This window comes from Diabrotica virgifera, chromosome 7, assembly GCF_917563875.1.
Source record: "Diabrotica virgifera virgifera chromosome 7, PGI_DIABVI_V3a".
NCBI lineage: Eukaryota > Metazoa > Arthropoda > Insecta > Coleoptera > Chrysomelidae > Diabrotica > Diabrotica virgifera.
Window position 1 is genome coordinate 247,536,892 of NC_065449.1, and position 17,495 is coordinate 247,554,386.

The 17,495-nt window shown below is 33.1% G+C and overlaps 1 protein-coding gene across 1 annotated transcript in view; it reads left to right on the forward strand.

Moving 5' to 3' along the window:
- The window catches only part of LOC114325220 (midasin), a 700,017-nt gene that overhangs the window by 15,419 nt on the left and 667,103 nt on the right, over positions 1–17,495 (forward strand). Inside the window, exons 8-15 of the mRNA XM_050656603.1 lie at positions 1,473–1,698; positions 3,002–3,393; positions 5,244–5,364; positions 7,402–7,654; positions 10,512–10,807; positions 10,863–10,998; positions 15,662–15,995; positions 16,099–16,245. Of these exons, the coding sequence (XP_050512560.1) occupies positions 1,473–1,698; positions 3,002–3,393; positions 5,244–5,364; positions 7,402–7,654; positions 10,512–10,807; positions 10,863–10,998; positions 15,662–15,995; positions 16,099–16,245 (1,905 nt within the window). The remainder of the gene's footprint in view (positions 1–1,472; positions 1,699–3,001; positions 3,394–5,243; positions 5,365–7,401; positions 7,655–10,511; positions 10,808–10,862; positions 10,999–15,661; positions 15,996–16,098; positions 16,246–17,495) is intronic.

The following is a 17,495-nucleotide window of genomic DNA, read 5'->3' on the forward strand; positions in this document are numbered from 1 at the left end:
TACGGTTATAGAGACCTGTTAATAATCTGAAAATTTATTTATAATTTACATTTTTAGGTATATTTTGAAAAAATATCTCCATCTCGATAAAAAGTGACTTATAAAAAAAAGACAAAGAGGCAAAAGTCTTAAAAACACTGTGTTTAACTAATGGGACCACAATAATAGTCTAATTGGAACGTACAAAAACATTTGGGGGGTTTAAAGGAACAAAACCCCCATAAAATTTTTACGTAAATATATTGAAAAAGAAGCCGCATCTCGATAAAAACTGGCTTATCGAAAAAATACTAGGAGACAAAAAAGTTTTAAAAACGTTGTGTTCAACTAATGGTACCACAATAATGAATTAATTGGAACGTACACAAAAGTTTGGGGGGTTTAAGGGAACAAAATCCCCATAAATTTTTATGGGGTGGACAAGTTTCACTATAATTTTGTTTTAAGATGTCCCTGCCATAAGAATAACTCATGTCCATTTTCAATAAAAAATCTCTAATAGTTTTCGATATATTGAAAACAATCGATTTTCATTTTGTAACTTCAAAGGGCTGTAACTTTTTTTATGAGCACATTTGTACTAAGGTAAGTTAGGTTCAATCGAACTATTTTTGACCCCAGAATGTGTGGTATAATTTATGACCAATCTTTTCGGAACACCCTGTATAATTGCATTATATTATTATTGAATTGTGTAGCAAAGAAGTGAACATAAATAAGTGTTTATTGAACTGATATGTAGATGAAATTAGAGTCTGATTTTTATATTCACATTAAAATGATCCTCATATTATGTCTTCTGTGAAATATCTTTCTCATTTCTTTTGCATGCCTTAACCATTTTAAATGACGTTTTTATCTTAAGTTACACGAATAAATAGTATTCAGGGCGTTGTATAAGTGGTAATGGAACACATGGAAAGTATACAATATTTGTAATATTGTTTTTGTGTTGTTTCAATCCAGATTGCTTCAATTATTAAAATCAATATTATTAAAACACAGATAAAAAGAAATTATACACGAAAAAAATCTAACCTTCAAAACACAATGGTTTTAAATCAAGGGACTGTCAATTTTAAATACAAACAATCTTCCAGTGTTGCCAGTTCTTTTTTCTCTTATCCTGGAACGAGCAGGGGGACGTCACATAGCGTGCTGCGCTTTTCGTGTTAAATATTGGTATGTGTTGTTTCTATATTGTAGACAAATATAATAAATAAATAAAAAAATTGTCAAGTTCCCTATTTGATCAACTTGCTTAAGTTTGGTATCATTTACATATATAGACGGTTTGATATTCTCTTGTATTGCATTGTGGATTTTTGGTGGTGGTAGCAGGTAAAAAGAACTAGTCAGGAGAGATTCTTCTTCTTTTAATTTTACCTTCTGGACCATGGATTTAAACTTACGCCAATGTTTTACAAAATTATGTATTTTATACAATTTCTGCTCAACCATATAATTTTTAGTTGCTTAATTGGGGATGCCAAAGCGATTAAAGCAGTACTCAATCAGCCAATACCTGAACCAGATAGTAGACAAGAACAATTTATTCAATTCGAAGGGTACTGGGTTAAAAAAGGCCAGCTAGATCCTTCTGTGCCCGAAGATTACATATTAACAGCATCTGTTAGAAAAAATCTGAAGGATTTGGTTAGAGTTGTATCTATAGGAAGATTGCCAGTGTTATTACAGGTTTGTATTTTGACTTTATGTATGATAGGTCTAAAATATTTTTGAAGTTATACTTCTTTAGGCGCGATTGGGAGTGAATGTAAATGTGCGCGAATTCATCAAAATTGTTGGTGCTGGGCGCAGATGTGTTATACGTTTGCTCTGATTGGGTGTTCCAATGACATGTCAAAAATTATCCAATATGGCGGCTGTGGTTAAAGAATGTGTTGCCATTTTTATTATTATGGTTATGGTTGTTAAGTTGTGTTTTATAAGTTGTGCGAACAGAGACAAAAGTGAGTTTATAGTTGTACTGACTTTTTAAATAGTTTTTTTTTTATATATTTTTGGACTTATTAATATAGAAAAAAAGAATGTGTGTGTACTTTGTACGCACGTTAGAAGTTACAATTCTGTTAAATTCTGTAGAAAATCTAACGTTTTTTTTTATTTTCTACGATTCCTCAAGGGAAAAGCATTTGCTGGGAGGCTCCAGTTCGTCAAAAAATGACGGATTAACATTATTTATTGAGAATTTACCATTTTTAATGATTTTAAAATTTGACGAAAATACAGCAGAAAGTGGAAAGGCCCATCCTATTTTTTCGTCCCATGAAAAAATTATAGTATACATTTTTTGTCGAAATGCGACGTTTTTTTAGAGTTTATACGATTCCTCACGAGAAAAGAAATTGCGGAGACGACGCTTCAGTTCATAAAAAATGACGTATTATCGTAATTTTATTATTTTTTAAGTATTAAAATTAGTTTAATATTTAAATAAAAATACAATTAAAATGTTTAAATTATATTTGTTTCGTTGAAATCGTAACAATAGAAGTATAACTTTTTACGTGCATACAAAGTACACACACTCTTTTTTGATCGAAATCTATGGTTAGTATTCATCTTTTGGAATTCAAAACAATCTTTTGGAATCACTTCCTGATGTGCTAAACAAATAATTTAAATATTTTGGGCTCAACCACTTTTTCTTTCTTAATGTTTAGCCTTTTCAATTAAGATTTTAATTTAAGTTCTAAATTCTTTTTTTTTAATTTTTTTTCTGTTCTAACCCTTTCTGTTATCCAAACGTAATCGTTATCATAATTTGGTTCCGCTACAACGTAAACTGATACAGATCAGTTCAAAAGAGTAACTTGTTAAGCACCCAAGACATGGACTCTATAGTTCATCCGCCTTTCAGTCCTGATTTGACACCAAGTGACTTTTTCACATAAATGTGACAATTTTATTATTTATACGATTTCAGAATTTGTGTTTTAACTGTTAAAGTATACACATTACCTATATCTGATTTTAGGGTGATACTTCAGTAGGAAAAACTTCTCTGATTACGTATTTGGCCAAATCTAGTGGCAATAAATGCGTCCGAATCAACAACCACGAACACACTGACTTGCAAGAATACATAGGATCGTATGTAGCTGATTTAGATGGTAAACTAGTATTTAGAGAAGGACTTCTGGTCGAAGCCATGCGCAAAGGTCACTGGATCATTCTGGACGAACTCAATTTGGCTCCGACTGATGTTCTAGAAGCCTTAAATCGAGTACTGGATGATAATAGAGAGTTGTTTATTCCTGAAACCCAGGAAATTGTTAAAGCCGATCAAAATTTTATGCTTTTTGCTACGCAGAACCCACCAGGGGCGTATGGAGGAAGGAAAATGTTGTCCAGGGCGTTTCGAAATAGGTAAAACTGTTATTTATTACTTTTTAATACAGTTATTCAACACCATAATAAAATTGTTATAGTATTACCAGCTATTTAAGAGACTCATTAATATTCAGTTCAGCGAGATGCTATTGTTCGAAGTGTGAAATTACATAAACAAGGGATCATTTTATAAAAAAGGTAGATCCCTTGTTTATGGAATTCCACACCACGAACAATAGCACCCCTCTTAGCCGAATATGAATTAGTCTTTTATAGTATAGCTGGTACTATTATACCGGGTGTCCACTTATATTTTCCCCCATTTTAACTGCCTATAACTTCTAAACGGTTCAAGATAGAAATATGCGGTTTTCGCTGAAATGTTTTATTTTAGTAAAAGTTTTGTCTGAATGGATTGAATTTGTTGTATCTCTTTCAAATACGAAATAAAAAATGGCGGATTTTTGAAAAAGACTTTGTTGACTTTTTTTAATGGAACACTCAGTATATTTTTTGTAAATTGAAAGAAAGGTCATTCACCTATCTAGCGATATAAAGTTTTTCAAAATCGGTTGTCAAATCGCTGAGTAATTAATTTTTAAAATGAGGGGTGCAACTTGGATATCACATACCTAAATAACATAACTAAGCAAAATGATATTATGTTATGTGATTCCCACATTGCATCTCTCATTTTAAAAATTAATTGCTCAGTCATTTAGCAACCGATTTTAAAAAAATTTATATCGCTGGATACGTAAATGACCGTTTTTTCAAGACACAAAAAAATATACTGAGTGTTTTAATAAAAAAAGTCAACAACGTTTTTTTTTCAAAAATCCGCCATTTTTTATTTAAAAGCGATATAAAAAGGCCATTTACCTAAAAACTTAAAAACCGTTTATTAATCTATCCAGCGATATACGCTGTGAGCTCGTACGTAGAGGGGATATTTACAAATTCGCGAACGCCAGTAGTGACAAGTTTGTAAACGTTTACTGGAAATTTGACATAAATGTCAAAGTGATTAATTTAAAATTAAAATTAAAAACATTAATTATAAACAGTATTAGTTGGTCAAAGCTGTGGTATATATTTTTACCTTAAATATACTTACGTTTTAAATACTGAATTTAAGTTTTTTTAATGTTCCGTAATATCTAATTTTAAATAATTTATTATAATCTTAGCGCCATCTACACGATTATTGTCAAAGTATCCGAAGTAAGAAATTGATATTTTATCAATAGAACGTCAAAATGATTATAGAAAAATCTTAAAAAAATCGATTACAATTTAATTACTTTTTTGCGTTGTAAATATTAAGCGATAACAATTAAATAATAAAGTTGAATTAGTAACCGCTAGGAGCGACACCAGCGAAGCTCAGAGCGTATACAATTTTTTAAAATCGGTTGTCAAATGACTGAGCAATTAATTTTTAAAATGAGAGATGCATTGTGGAAATCACGTAACTTGCAAGTTATGTGATATCCACGTTGCACCTCTCATTTTAAAAATTAATTACTCAGTGATTTGACAACCGATTTTGAAAAACTTTATATCGCTAGATCGGTGAATGACCTTTCTTTCAATTTACAAAAAAAATATACTGGGTGTTCCATTAAAAAAAGTCAACAAAGTCTTTTTCAAAAATCCGCCATTTTTTATTTCGTATTTGAAAGAGATATAAAAAATTCCATCCATTCAAACAAAACTTTTACTAAAATAAAACATTTCAGTGAAAACCGCATATTTCTATCTTGAGCCGTTTAGAAGTTATAGGCAGTTAAAATGGGGGAAAATATAAGTGGACACCCGGTATATTTTTCTTTTATGGGTCTTTCAAAATAATTCGTTTTTCTTATCCTGTGTACATATTTTAGGTTTGTGGAACTGCATTTTAATGAAATCCCTCCAAAAGAACTAGAATTCATCCTTCACCAAAGATGTCAGATGGCTCCAAGCTATGCAAAGAAAATGATTAATGTCATGACTGACTTACAGGTAATTATTACAGTTTTTGTCCTTTTGTCTTACCTTATTTTATACATTCATTAAAAATTTGCACACCATACACTGTGATGCTACAAAGTTTTTGTGTCCGCTGTGAGCTCGTAGGTGGAGGGGATATTTAAAAGTTCGTGAGCGCCAGTTGGTGAACTTCGGCTTGAAATTTGACATAAATGTCAAAGTGATTAATTTAAAACATTCAAATTAAAAATATTAATAGAAAAAAATATTAGTTGGCCAAAGCTGTGGCATATATTTTTACCTTAAATATACTTACGTTTTAAATATTAAAATTTGGTTTCTTTGCATTTTATAATATAATGAATCTATTAATCTAAGCACCATCTACACGATAATTGTCAAAGTATTAGAAGTAGGAAAGAAGGAAACTAATACTCGCCAGTCCAGTACGTCAAAATAATAAGCAAAATCTTAATAACAAATTCCACAAGGAAAAGAAAAAGGTTTTCCTGTAGTTGGCTGTATAACATCAATCACAAAATTGGAAAGAAATCCTTTGTAAAAGGTATAAAATTTTTTTTATTTATTAAAAATCCCTTAAAAGGGCTACATCACAACAAAACGTTTTCGATTTTTATAAAAAATCATCATCAGTGTTCGATAAACTGGATGCTAGCTGAGCCACAAAAGAAAAATATTTGGGTAAAAACCCTTTACATAAAATATAGATGCCTTAAAAGTGCATACTTCAATAAAAATGCCTGTGATGGTCACATGGCAAACAGGATAATGCCCTAAGGTAAGGTATACAGGTTTCCCAACACGTGGGATCCAAATTGAGTTGATCACATTTCAATGTTGAAATGCGATCAACTCAATCAAATGTGCGATCCAAATTGAGTTGCCATTAAGTCATTGAAATGTGATCAACTCAATTTGGATCCCACGTGTTGGGAAACCTGTATACCTTACCTTAGGGCATTATCCTGTTTGCCATGTGACCATCACAGGCCTTTTTACTGAAGTATGCACTTTTAAGGCATCTATATTTTTATGTAAAGGGTTTTTACCCAAATATTTTTCTTTTGTGGCTCAGCTAGCATCCAGTTTATCGAACACTGATGATGATTTTTTATAAAAATCGAAAACGTTTTGTTGTGATGTAGCCCTTTTAAGGGATTTTTAATAAAAAAATTTTTATACCTTTTACAAAGGATTTCTTTCCAATTTTAATAACAAATAATCTAATTACTTCTTTACACTGTAAATATTACACGATAAGAATTATTATTAAATAATAAATTTGAAACAATTATTTGCTGTTATTCGCAATACTTTTCTCATTAAATTTCCAGCAAAAGTTGGGCTCATAACCGGCTAGTTGGCGATACCAGCGAAGTTCACAGCGTATAGGTAGAGTATCTAAATGTTTTGCGTCATTCAGTTCATTGTTTATCAGTAATAAATGGCTAAAAATACTCATCTTTCTTCTTTTCTTTTTTGTAGACATGACTCTGAATGTTTTTCAATGTGCCGTCGTCTTCCTATTGGGGAATCTGTCTTTACTACTCTATTCGTGGTCATTCTGCTTATATGTTCGTTTCATATACTTTTCTTTTCTTACCCGGTCATTGATGTCTCGTTTGTATTTTTACCGTAAATCTGTACATCTAGCTAATGTGTCCCATAGTGGCTAACCATAGATTTTTTTCTGCTGTTGTTAACATTCTTTTTGCCCTTTCTGTGTCAGGTGTTTTTGCCGCGTATGTCATTATTGGTCTGCTGTAAATTTTGCCTTTAATATCTTTACCGATATTTTTAGTTCTCCAAATTGTTTCTTTCAGGCATCCTGCGGCTCTGTTCGCTCTATTCGCTTGATCTTTTGTTTCGAGCTTTCCGTAGCAAGATAGTCAGGTACCTAGATATTTAAACTCGCATAATTTTCCATCATTTGTTCTTTTATCTGACCTTCCAGTTGCAGGCCAGGCATCAAGAGGTATTTATACGATCATTCGGTCAGTTCCAATCTTGTATAATATACATAATTTTTTTAATCGAATTAATTTTCAGACTCGTCGTAGAGGTTCAGCTGCCTTTGCCGGTAAACAAGGTTTCATCACACTGAGAGACCTTTTCAGATGGGGAGAGCGATACCGACTAGCTCAAAATTCCAAGAAGTTATACGACTGGGACCAACACTTGGCGGATGAAGGGTACCTGGTGTTAGCTGGAAAAGTGCGAAGATCCGAAGAGAAATGTGAAATTATTGAAGTCTTGCAGAAGCATCTGAAGAGAGAGGTTGATCCTGATCGTCTGTTTACATGTAAGTTTCAAATGTATGTTAAATAAAAAATCATATGTATGTTAAAGAAAGTATATACAGTCGGAAAAATGAAAGAATACCCATGCGTCATCGATGATATGCATACAAATCAAATCAAAAATTTCTAGTCAAAACAAAGTCTAAACTAAGTTAATACTGAAAATAAACGGATGTGACTACTACCCCACCGTACGATTTTTCGCTACGTAAGAATGTGTCAAAAAAATTTTGTGATGTTATTCTTTTTCTGATAATATACATATATTTATTGGTGATAAATGTTACTATTACTACCGTAATTAATTATTTGATATAGATTAATAATACAAAAATAATGAGTAAGCAAATATAGTATTATGAATTTCTCCATGTTATAGTTGCCAGTGGACGTAAATAGCAACAGGAATTTAAAAAATGTCGTTTATGTCAGCTGCATTAAGTGATTAAAATGAAAGTAAACTTAATGAATTCAGATCATTAGGTGTCCAGATCATTTTCCAGACATTGTCTGCAAATAAATGTACATTCGTAATAATATACTAATCTGTAATTTCATACACTATGATTGAAAAGTCAGAGTAATATGTACACTGTACACGTTTGGCGAACTCATAGACAGAAGTTAACCATATTGACAGATGATTACTTACAAATTTTATTGGCGTATTTTAATTAAATAAATACTTACCAAACCAAAAATACAATATAATATCAAAATAGCTCTTGAAAGAACTGAAGTTATTCAAGTAAATACGACTGATTATTAAAATTTATAAACTCTACCGAACCTAACCCAGTTTTACTGTCAAAGTGACAGAAATCGAATCAGTCAGATTATAGTTGACCAGCACGATTACTCCAATAGTATTTTATACAATCATTACCTCTATTACTCATGTTGAATGTTTTTCTAAGAATGACATTAGAAGTACAGAAATAGTCAAGTGTGAGTTTAAATTTTCTACTAAATTAATATAACTACGTTGAACAATTGTATCGCCGTCTCACTCTGTCAATTATAAATATGTAATTTCGTATGTCTTGGATAACGTTCTTGCTTTGTAGACAACACTTAATACCCTATCTCTCTCGTTTGTTATTTATAGAAAAAGGCAGCAAATCCAAAATATGTGCTTGATATGATCGTTCATGAGTATTCTTTCATTTTTCCGACTGTAACTATTTCTAAAAATTCTTTACCAGCAACCGGTCATAATGAAATAATTTTGTAACATCTGGCAACGTCGCAGACATATTATTACGGCTTAGCAGTATTAGTTACAAAATATCTTTAAGAGTAGTGGAAAGCTTCTTCCCATCTCAGAAAGAGTAATGGTATTAAAGTTAATGACATCTAACGCCAAACTAAACTTGAAACTGAACACTGAAAATAGCGAAAACTAGAGAAAGAGTTTTCAATCTAATAGCACATAAAACAACACCAAAAAATGTTGTTCCACATCCTACCAGACTGAAAACACTAGGAACCCTCTCTGGTAACACATCTGAGGCTTCTACAATTTGCAAGCCATAACGGATGCTGAGACTACGGAAGATGAGGGAATTTTACAATTTATAATTCACGTCCCATCTGCTCAGCGCGGTAAAGTTCCAACAAGAATGGTTCCCTTCGTACTCCAATCAGAGTAAACATGTAAATAAAAAGTGAATAACCATTTTCAATTTCGTTGCAACACGAAACTATAGCCACATCGTTATTCCAGTTCATGATGAGAGACTAATAAGTTTCGAAACCGGTAGAGGTGCTTGCTGCACTATCTGATTGAACTGGAATAATGATGCGGCTGTAGTTTCATGTTGCAATGAAATTGAAAATGGTTATTCATGTTTGATTTACATGTTTATCTGATTGGAGTACGAAGGGAACCATTCTCGTTGGAACTTTACCGCGCTGAGCAGATGGGACGTGAATTATAAATTGTAAAATTCCCTCATCTTCCTTAGTCTCAGCATCCGTTATGGCTTGCAAATTGTAGAAGCCTCGGAGGTGTTACCAGAGAAGGTTCCTATTGTTTTCAGTCCGGTAGGATGTGGAACAACATTTTTTGGTGTTGTTTTATGTGCTATTAGATTGAAAACTTAGTCTTTTGATAGCAGTTGCCGCTAGGGCATCCCTGCCATTTCGTTCGTTGCAATCCGTGACTGCACGCCGGAGTTTGTCCTAGTTGGGTCAGAGAGAGCAGCATGTGTGCCTCCTGATGAGAGACTAATAAATTTCGAAACCAGTAGAGGTGCTTGCTACACTCTCTGATTGAACTGGAATAATGATGCGGCTGTAGTTTTGTGTTGCAACGAAATTGAAAATGGTTATTCATTTTTGAAAACTAGAGAAGTTACGATAGTCCTAGAGCTAGGTGATCTCAGTGCAAAGATTGGAAAGTGTGTAGGAAACTATGATCTTGGAAATTACAACGAAGAGTCTATTACAATTTTGTCACAGCAGAGCTTGATTATTACAAACCAATTTATCAAGCTACCAAACATATGTCTACATACATGGCGATCGTCCTTAGGATCGTCGGATAAAGTAGTTAGGAACCAGATATACGACGGTATAATAAATAAAAGATACCGCAGTGCTGTTAAAGCCGTGAAAGCATATCCCGGAGCAGACGTGGCCTCAGATTTCAACCCACTTATCGCCAGGATTACACCCACAGTGAAAAATATTGAAACACATAAAAAAGTCCCACAATAGACACAATTGCCGACATCCGTCACGGAGATGGCACTTAAAGAAGAAGTATGCAGAATTGTAGGTTAGGTTTTTAATAAAATTTGTTAAGACTGTTTCAGCCAAATTCAAATCGATTGATTTTTTTTGTGGTTCTTTCAGTATCTGACAGAACATCTACAGTTACCCAACACATTCTCAAAAAAATCGAAGAAAACAAGTCCAGATATAAAAACATCGTTTGGACTTACAATATGCGACAGTTGGCAGTACTGGTTTCGAAGGCACTGGATTTCAAAGAACCGGTTCTATTAGTGGGAGAAACCGGTGGTGGAAAAACGACTGTATGCAAATTAATAGCAGAAAACAACGGACAAAACCTCGTAACTGTCAACTGTCACATGCACACTGAAAGCAGCGATTTTATTGGCGGGTTGAGACCTGTGAGAGATCATTCAGTAAGTATAGACAACTATAATAAATATGAATTTTTTATACGACTGCTATTTTTAGAATGAAGAGTCCACAAGGCTTTTTGAGTGGGTCGATGGGCCTCTTATAACAGCAATGGTACAAGGAAACGTTTTTCTGGCTGATGAAATATCTTTGGCTGACGATAGTGTTCTAGAAAGACTTAATTCTCTACTAGGTAAGACATATCCTTAATACACATTCCCTTGAAGCACAACAAATTTAATAAACATATAAATATACTTAGACATTATTGTTAGGTCATAGGCTTGATAAATTTCGTGCTACATAACTTTTCGTATTACCCCGGTAAGCTAACAGTCTCAGAGAACTAAGGGAGTGAGTTCTTGAAATAAAATTTAATATAAAGAGAAAAAATAGTAATTATTGGGCGCCATCAACAAATTAAAATATATTGCCATATGTCTATACGAAAATTACAAAAAAAAACTACTTGCAATCCCAAGTAGCAATTTTTCGACGCATTGGTTGTCAGTACAAACAAATGCACTGTATACAACGTTGTCCGAGAGCATTTTCAGTTGTTTCGGCCAACGTCCCCTACCCCGACTGACATTACGATGTTACAACCTTTAGTTATACGGGCAACTAATTTATTACCATTGTGACAACTACATATCACAGTTCAGTTTTTTCAACAATCGCAACCACTTAAAAATGTTATAATGCTAAACTAATTTACGCCCTGGCCGACTCTGTAGTTGTCTGTCACGTCACGACCCTGTGTTGTTCTAGAGGTGTGACACGTTTGCGGCAACTTCCAGAGGAGAAAAAGAATTTACTTTATAACCTTATTTTTTTCTTATTATTATATATTTTATTTTGATGGAAATTTTCGATTTATTTAACAACCTGTTTATTTGTTTTTTTAATAGCTGGTTTCCATTCCATTGTTTTATCAGTAGATTTGAGATTTGATAACCTGTATCAGCTTTGGCAGACAGGGTTGCCAGGTCAGTTTTTACTCCGTCAGTAGTTTTGTTTTCACAAAATCAGTAGATTCTTTTTAGGCCATGTAAATACAGTAATACAGTGATATGCACATCCGTCCTAAATGTCCCAAGAGGATATCCTGGTTATTACCATTTTTTAGCTAAAATCTACTAAATCAAAAACTAAAATATACTTAAGGATTTTTGGGGTATATTTTTGGGATTTTTTATAATAAAAACAACAGCTAACTTAAAGGGGTAGGGGCAAAATGTCGTCTGTTAAAATGTTCAATGTATTTTAAATGTTTTCATTTTTTGCGAATCCTTAGAAAACTGATAAGTATTTTTGAAAAATTTAAACGCACAAAGAAAGATTACGTTATTACCGAGGACCGAAAGTCCCTGAAAACTTCTATAATGTTTATTTTAATAAGTTACAGGGGTGAAAAAAAGAAAAAATTTAGTGTGACTTTTAATTCCAAATATCTCGTTCAAAAGAAACGTTTTGGTTTTTTTAAATAATGCAGTCTTTCATTCTGCGTTTAAATTTTTCAAAAATACTTATTATAGTTTCCTCATGATTCGAAAAAATGGATCAAATTCTGTTGAAATATACCAAAAATCTACTAAAAAATATTGCCTACTAGAATTTTTTAAAAAATATCAATAATCTACCAAAAAAGTAGAAATCTACTAAATGTGGCAACGCTGTTAATGAGAATGATACACTTTTGACACTGGTCACATGACCTCTGTCACCCAATAAGAGGGTGCGTTCTAAAATGGTTTTGATAGTCGGTGCGGCCGGGTTTGGTTGGCGATTGGACTTCTAAGTTGTATTATCCGTCTAAGGTTGGTTATACGGTATTTTTTAGTAATATTGGTAATATTGTTTAATGCGCCATTTTGGTTTTACTTGAGATTTTTGGGATGTAAAGAAAATGAAAACACAGAATATAAAAAATGCAGGCATTTTCTGACACCTTTAAAAGCACCATCAATACATTAAATTTATACAGAACATCTTTAACATAAATTTTGACTTTTATATTAAAATTTGATTTTTTAAATTTGCATATTTTTTTGTCAAAAATGTCATAAAAAAGTAGCGCGTGTGTTTTTTAAAGGTGAAATATCCATATTTGACGGTAAAATGAGATGCGTTTATAAATTTCACATTAGGTAATAAGTCCTTTATGTATTTATATAAATTTAAATACCCAATACGATGTCAAAACAGTTTATTACTTTTTGGTCTTCGCATTCACCACACAGGTGTTAAAAATATAGGTAAAAAAACATAACTAGTCTGACTCCTTGAGCAACCATTGCACGCGCAGGTGCTTTTTATAGTCGCTTCAGTTGTCTTATGCAACGTTTACGAAACGATGTTGCTTAAACAGGAGGTTGCCTAGGCAACGTCAAGACAACTCAAAAATCGTCCACCAAATCAGTGCAGAATAGGGTCGTCTTTTAGGCAATAACAACGTTGTAAGAAAACGTTGCCACGCGGTAGACAACGTTGTCGCGTCGACAAATTGCTACTTGGGATGACATTCCATTGAATAGAAATCGGTACTTACCATTGATGTCTGAGGTAGTCTGTATGTTTTATTACAATAAGGATCAGAGATAGATTGTACAAAATAAAAAGACATATAAGTTTAAAACATATTCATTGTTTATTTATATAAAAAATAGTTAAAAGGCAAAACTGAATTGGTAAGAAGTGAATAAATATATTAAGTCCTTCGCGTTTTCAAAAGTTCGAAGAAAAAGAACTAAACAGTTTGTTACAAATACCTGATGATCTGCGGTGGTGCCGTGGGCTGCTGGCCTCGTGTAGCTCGGCTGGAGCTCTGGTAAAGCGATACGGCGACACTTCACTTCACTTTAAAATTTCTGATCGAAAGTACTATTACACAAGTTGTTTTTTTTTTTATATTAAAGATAAAATTCCATAGATTTGTTTTATATTTCAAAAAAGGTAACTGCTTATTTTGATTATTAGTGACACATTTGTGTCTTAACTCTCTGCCAGACCAAACTTAATTAATCCTTTTAGTTCTCCTTCAAGCCCAGGTTCCTTCTCTAAAAAAAAAGAATGGACCATGATAGTGTGACGTCAAAACGTCAAAATTTTCCAAACACGTTGTGTCTAGGGTATACGCTACCGTGTACGCAAATAAAAAAGTTAGGTAGAATTAAACGTCATAACAAATATTTTTCTATCAAACAAACACTAAACATATCAAAATAGCGTGTATCAAAATATACAGTCACTGCCCACGCTAAATAGTCACTAGCTTGATGAAGTTTAACTTTTTTATTTGCGTACATTTTAGCGTGTACCTAGACACAATGTGTTTGGAAAACTTTTTTTGACGTTTTGACGTCACGACTATCACGGTCTATTCACCTCCCACTTAGGCAACCATCAGATACATTATCCGATAAGAATAAACCAAACATTTTTTTTTGCCAATAAGATAGCGAGAGAATGATAATAAGAACATCCCACCGAAGCTACAACTCTTCTTCCTAACCAATGAAAAAACGCTCACTTTCCGTAAACAGATTTTTCGTTCTCACCGAAACTGCTGACTTTATTATAACGGCTAATTTTATCAATACTATAGACGTTATCCATGTCGACATTCCAGCTCCAACATAAACAATTTCCAGACTTTTGTCTCAAAAGGCCATTAAATCCGTTTGGTACTCAGCCGAAAACACACACGTGTTCTTTCTCGGTATTTGAACAGCAATGAAAATAGCTATTTGTATAACAAGGGAGGAAAGTGCTACTTTTCCTCCCGAGAATGAAGTTTACTGCCCGACGCGTAGCGGAGGGCAGTAATCATTCAAGGGAGGAAAAGGCACTTTACTCCCATGTTATACATATGGTTTTTCCACCTTCCTCAAATAACAAGTCATTTTTTTCATTTTTACTTAATATATTTATGTAACTAACCAACAAAATTTATTAGAACTAAAACTAACAAGTACGTACAATATAACTGTCAACTGTCAAATATAAGTCAAATTATTAATGTAAACATTGTTAAATCAAAATAACAATTTACTGTTTTTTACCATTCTGCAAAATATAGGGTGTTTTATAAATAAACGTTAAAATGTATAGATACTTACGTAATAGAAAATAGATATTGTACAGGGCGTCAATAAGTTATATTTCATGAATGAAATACCATGACGTCACTTTTACTTTTCCTCCCTAGGGAGGAAAAATATTTTCCTCCCTAGGGAGGAAAAGTACAACTTTGCTCCCTACAATCAGGTCCGGAAAAGTATACTTTCGGTAGAGGTAGGTGGAAAACATCATATCGTCACAAATCGTGGGATATATAAAGAAAGGTTTCGTGTTATAACATATGCGTCTAAATTTATTCGTCCCTACAGGATCGGACCTGATATACTTATAAGGCGGTAAATTTGAGACCGTTACACCCTTTAAGACCGCTTATGCATTTCCTGTAGTATTTTCTAGATTATTCTACTACTTATCGTGCAATGGCCCAAAATAACCATTATAGTAATTTCATCTACAACTTTACAATCCAGTGGCGGATCTAGACATTTGCCTTGAGGAGGAGGGGGGTAGGGAACTTCCAATGAAACTCCAACCACAAAACATGAAAAAAAAATAAATCCAAACTACATTAAAGACATAATAACTTACACATGCATTAAGTTTCGCTTAATTTTTCTAAATAGCTGGTTTATTGAATTGCATTTTTCTGTTTATGGTTTAAGTTTCATGTTTCTTTCTCGTTATGGGGAACTTCTCCATTCCCCCCGTAGAAGATCCGCCACTGTTACAATCTAATATAGGTTAGATTAATCTGATGAATGATAATATTCTAGAACCCGAAAGAACTCTCCTGTTGGCAGAAAAAGGAATTGATTTAAACAATAAAGAAAACTCAGAACTCGTTGTGGCCCACCAAAACTTTTTCTTCATCGGTACCATGAATCCTGGCGGCGATTTCGGTAAAAAAGAACTGTCCCCAGCTTTGAGAAACAGATTCACCGAGATTTGGTGTGATTCCTGCAGGAACCGGGAAGATTTGGTTAGCATTATCGAACAGAATGTCAAGCCTGGTTTGTTAATGGGCGATCAGGAGGATGGTTCTAGTGGAATTGGGAATGCTATTATGGATTTCTTGGAGTGGTTCGAAATAACTGATGTTGGAAAAAGGTAAGGAAAGAAAATCAAATTTGTTAGATTGTGATATCAATAAAAAAATATTTTAAATGAGAAATGCAAAACATGCTAGTCACAAATGAATTTGTATTTTCAGATTTACTATAAGCATTCGTGATGTACTAACATGGGTCAATTTTATCAACACTTGTTCTGACAAAATGGAACTAGCTGAAGCGTATGTTCACGGTGCTTATTTGACGTTTCTGGATAGTTTAGGATCAGGTATCACCAGCACAGAAAGGTAAGTGTTATATTTGTAACTATATATGTGGCTATTGATACGAAACTAAAATAATTAATGAGAGTTATGATATCTTAAGAGCTTCTGCAGGAAATTATTTCTTTGAGAAAATTTACCTAAACTGATTTGTCCAGTCAACAATGTATTTTACTGAATGATGTTGTAAGTCCTTGATATAATTTGAGATTTCTCAGCTAATTTAAATATACTTGATTTTTTACGTTTTACTCTAAAAACAATATTTTTTAATAGGGTACACCTACCTCATCTTATTAAAGTATAGTAGGTAGAATTTATTTGCACACATTCAGTTTTTCGGGATGTTCGGTCTAATTTGGTATACCGTATTGACAATCGAATCACTCCAGTGTTCAAAATATTTTTTCAGTAGACTTGTTCAATCACAAGGTTCAATTATACAGAAAACACAAGAAACCTGGATTTTCCTTTGCTAGTTTCGAATGGTTTAACATAGAGCTATAGAGTTGACAATAAACCAGAAATGGCAAAATATACGAGAAACCATAGAAATGCAGCGACAGAATGCCAAGTGAAGAAGACAAAAGCGAGAAAAATGTGGTTTTATCAGGAATGTGAACAAAGTTTAAAGCTAAAAACCAACAAAAGGATAGAACTACTAACAAGATCAACAGATGAGAATAGAGAAAAGTGTTAGAAGGAAGAAAAAACAAAATAACCGGTCAGTCTAGGTAGTTTTATATGGAAATAAAAACACTAAAGGACAATATGATAAATAATCCGATATAAGAGAAACCATAGAAATGCAGCAACAGAATGCCAAGTGAAGAAGACAAAAAGCGAGAAAAATGTGTTTCTACCAGGAATGTGAACAAAGTTTAAAGCTAAAAACCAACAAAAGGATAGAGCTACTAACAAGACCAATATATGAGAATAGAGAAAAGTGTTAGAAGGAAGAAAAAACAAAACAACCGGTCAGTCTAGGTAGTTTTATATGGAAATAAAAACACTAAAGGACAATATGATAAATAATCCGATATTTATAACACATAGTAAAAGGCAGCACTATTGGCACTAAGAAATAACAAAGCCCTGGGTCCAGAGGACATACATGCGGAACTGATTAAGAAATAGGGAGAACAACGTCATGTACAAATACTACTTAATATTATAAATGAAAAATGCTAAAGAGAAGAAATTACGATAGAATGTAGGGAAAGCCACATAGTACCCGTCCACAAAAGAGGATAAAATGTATGTATGTATGTATG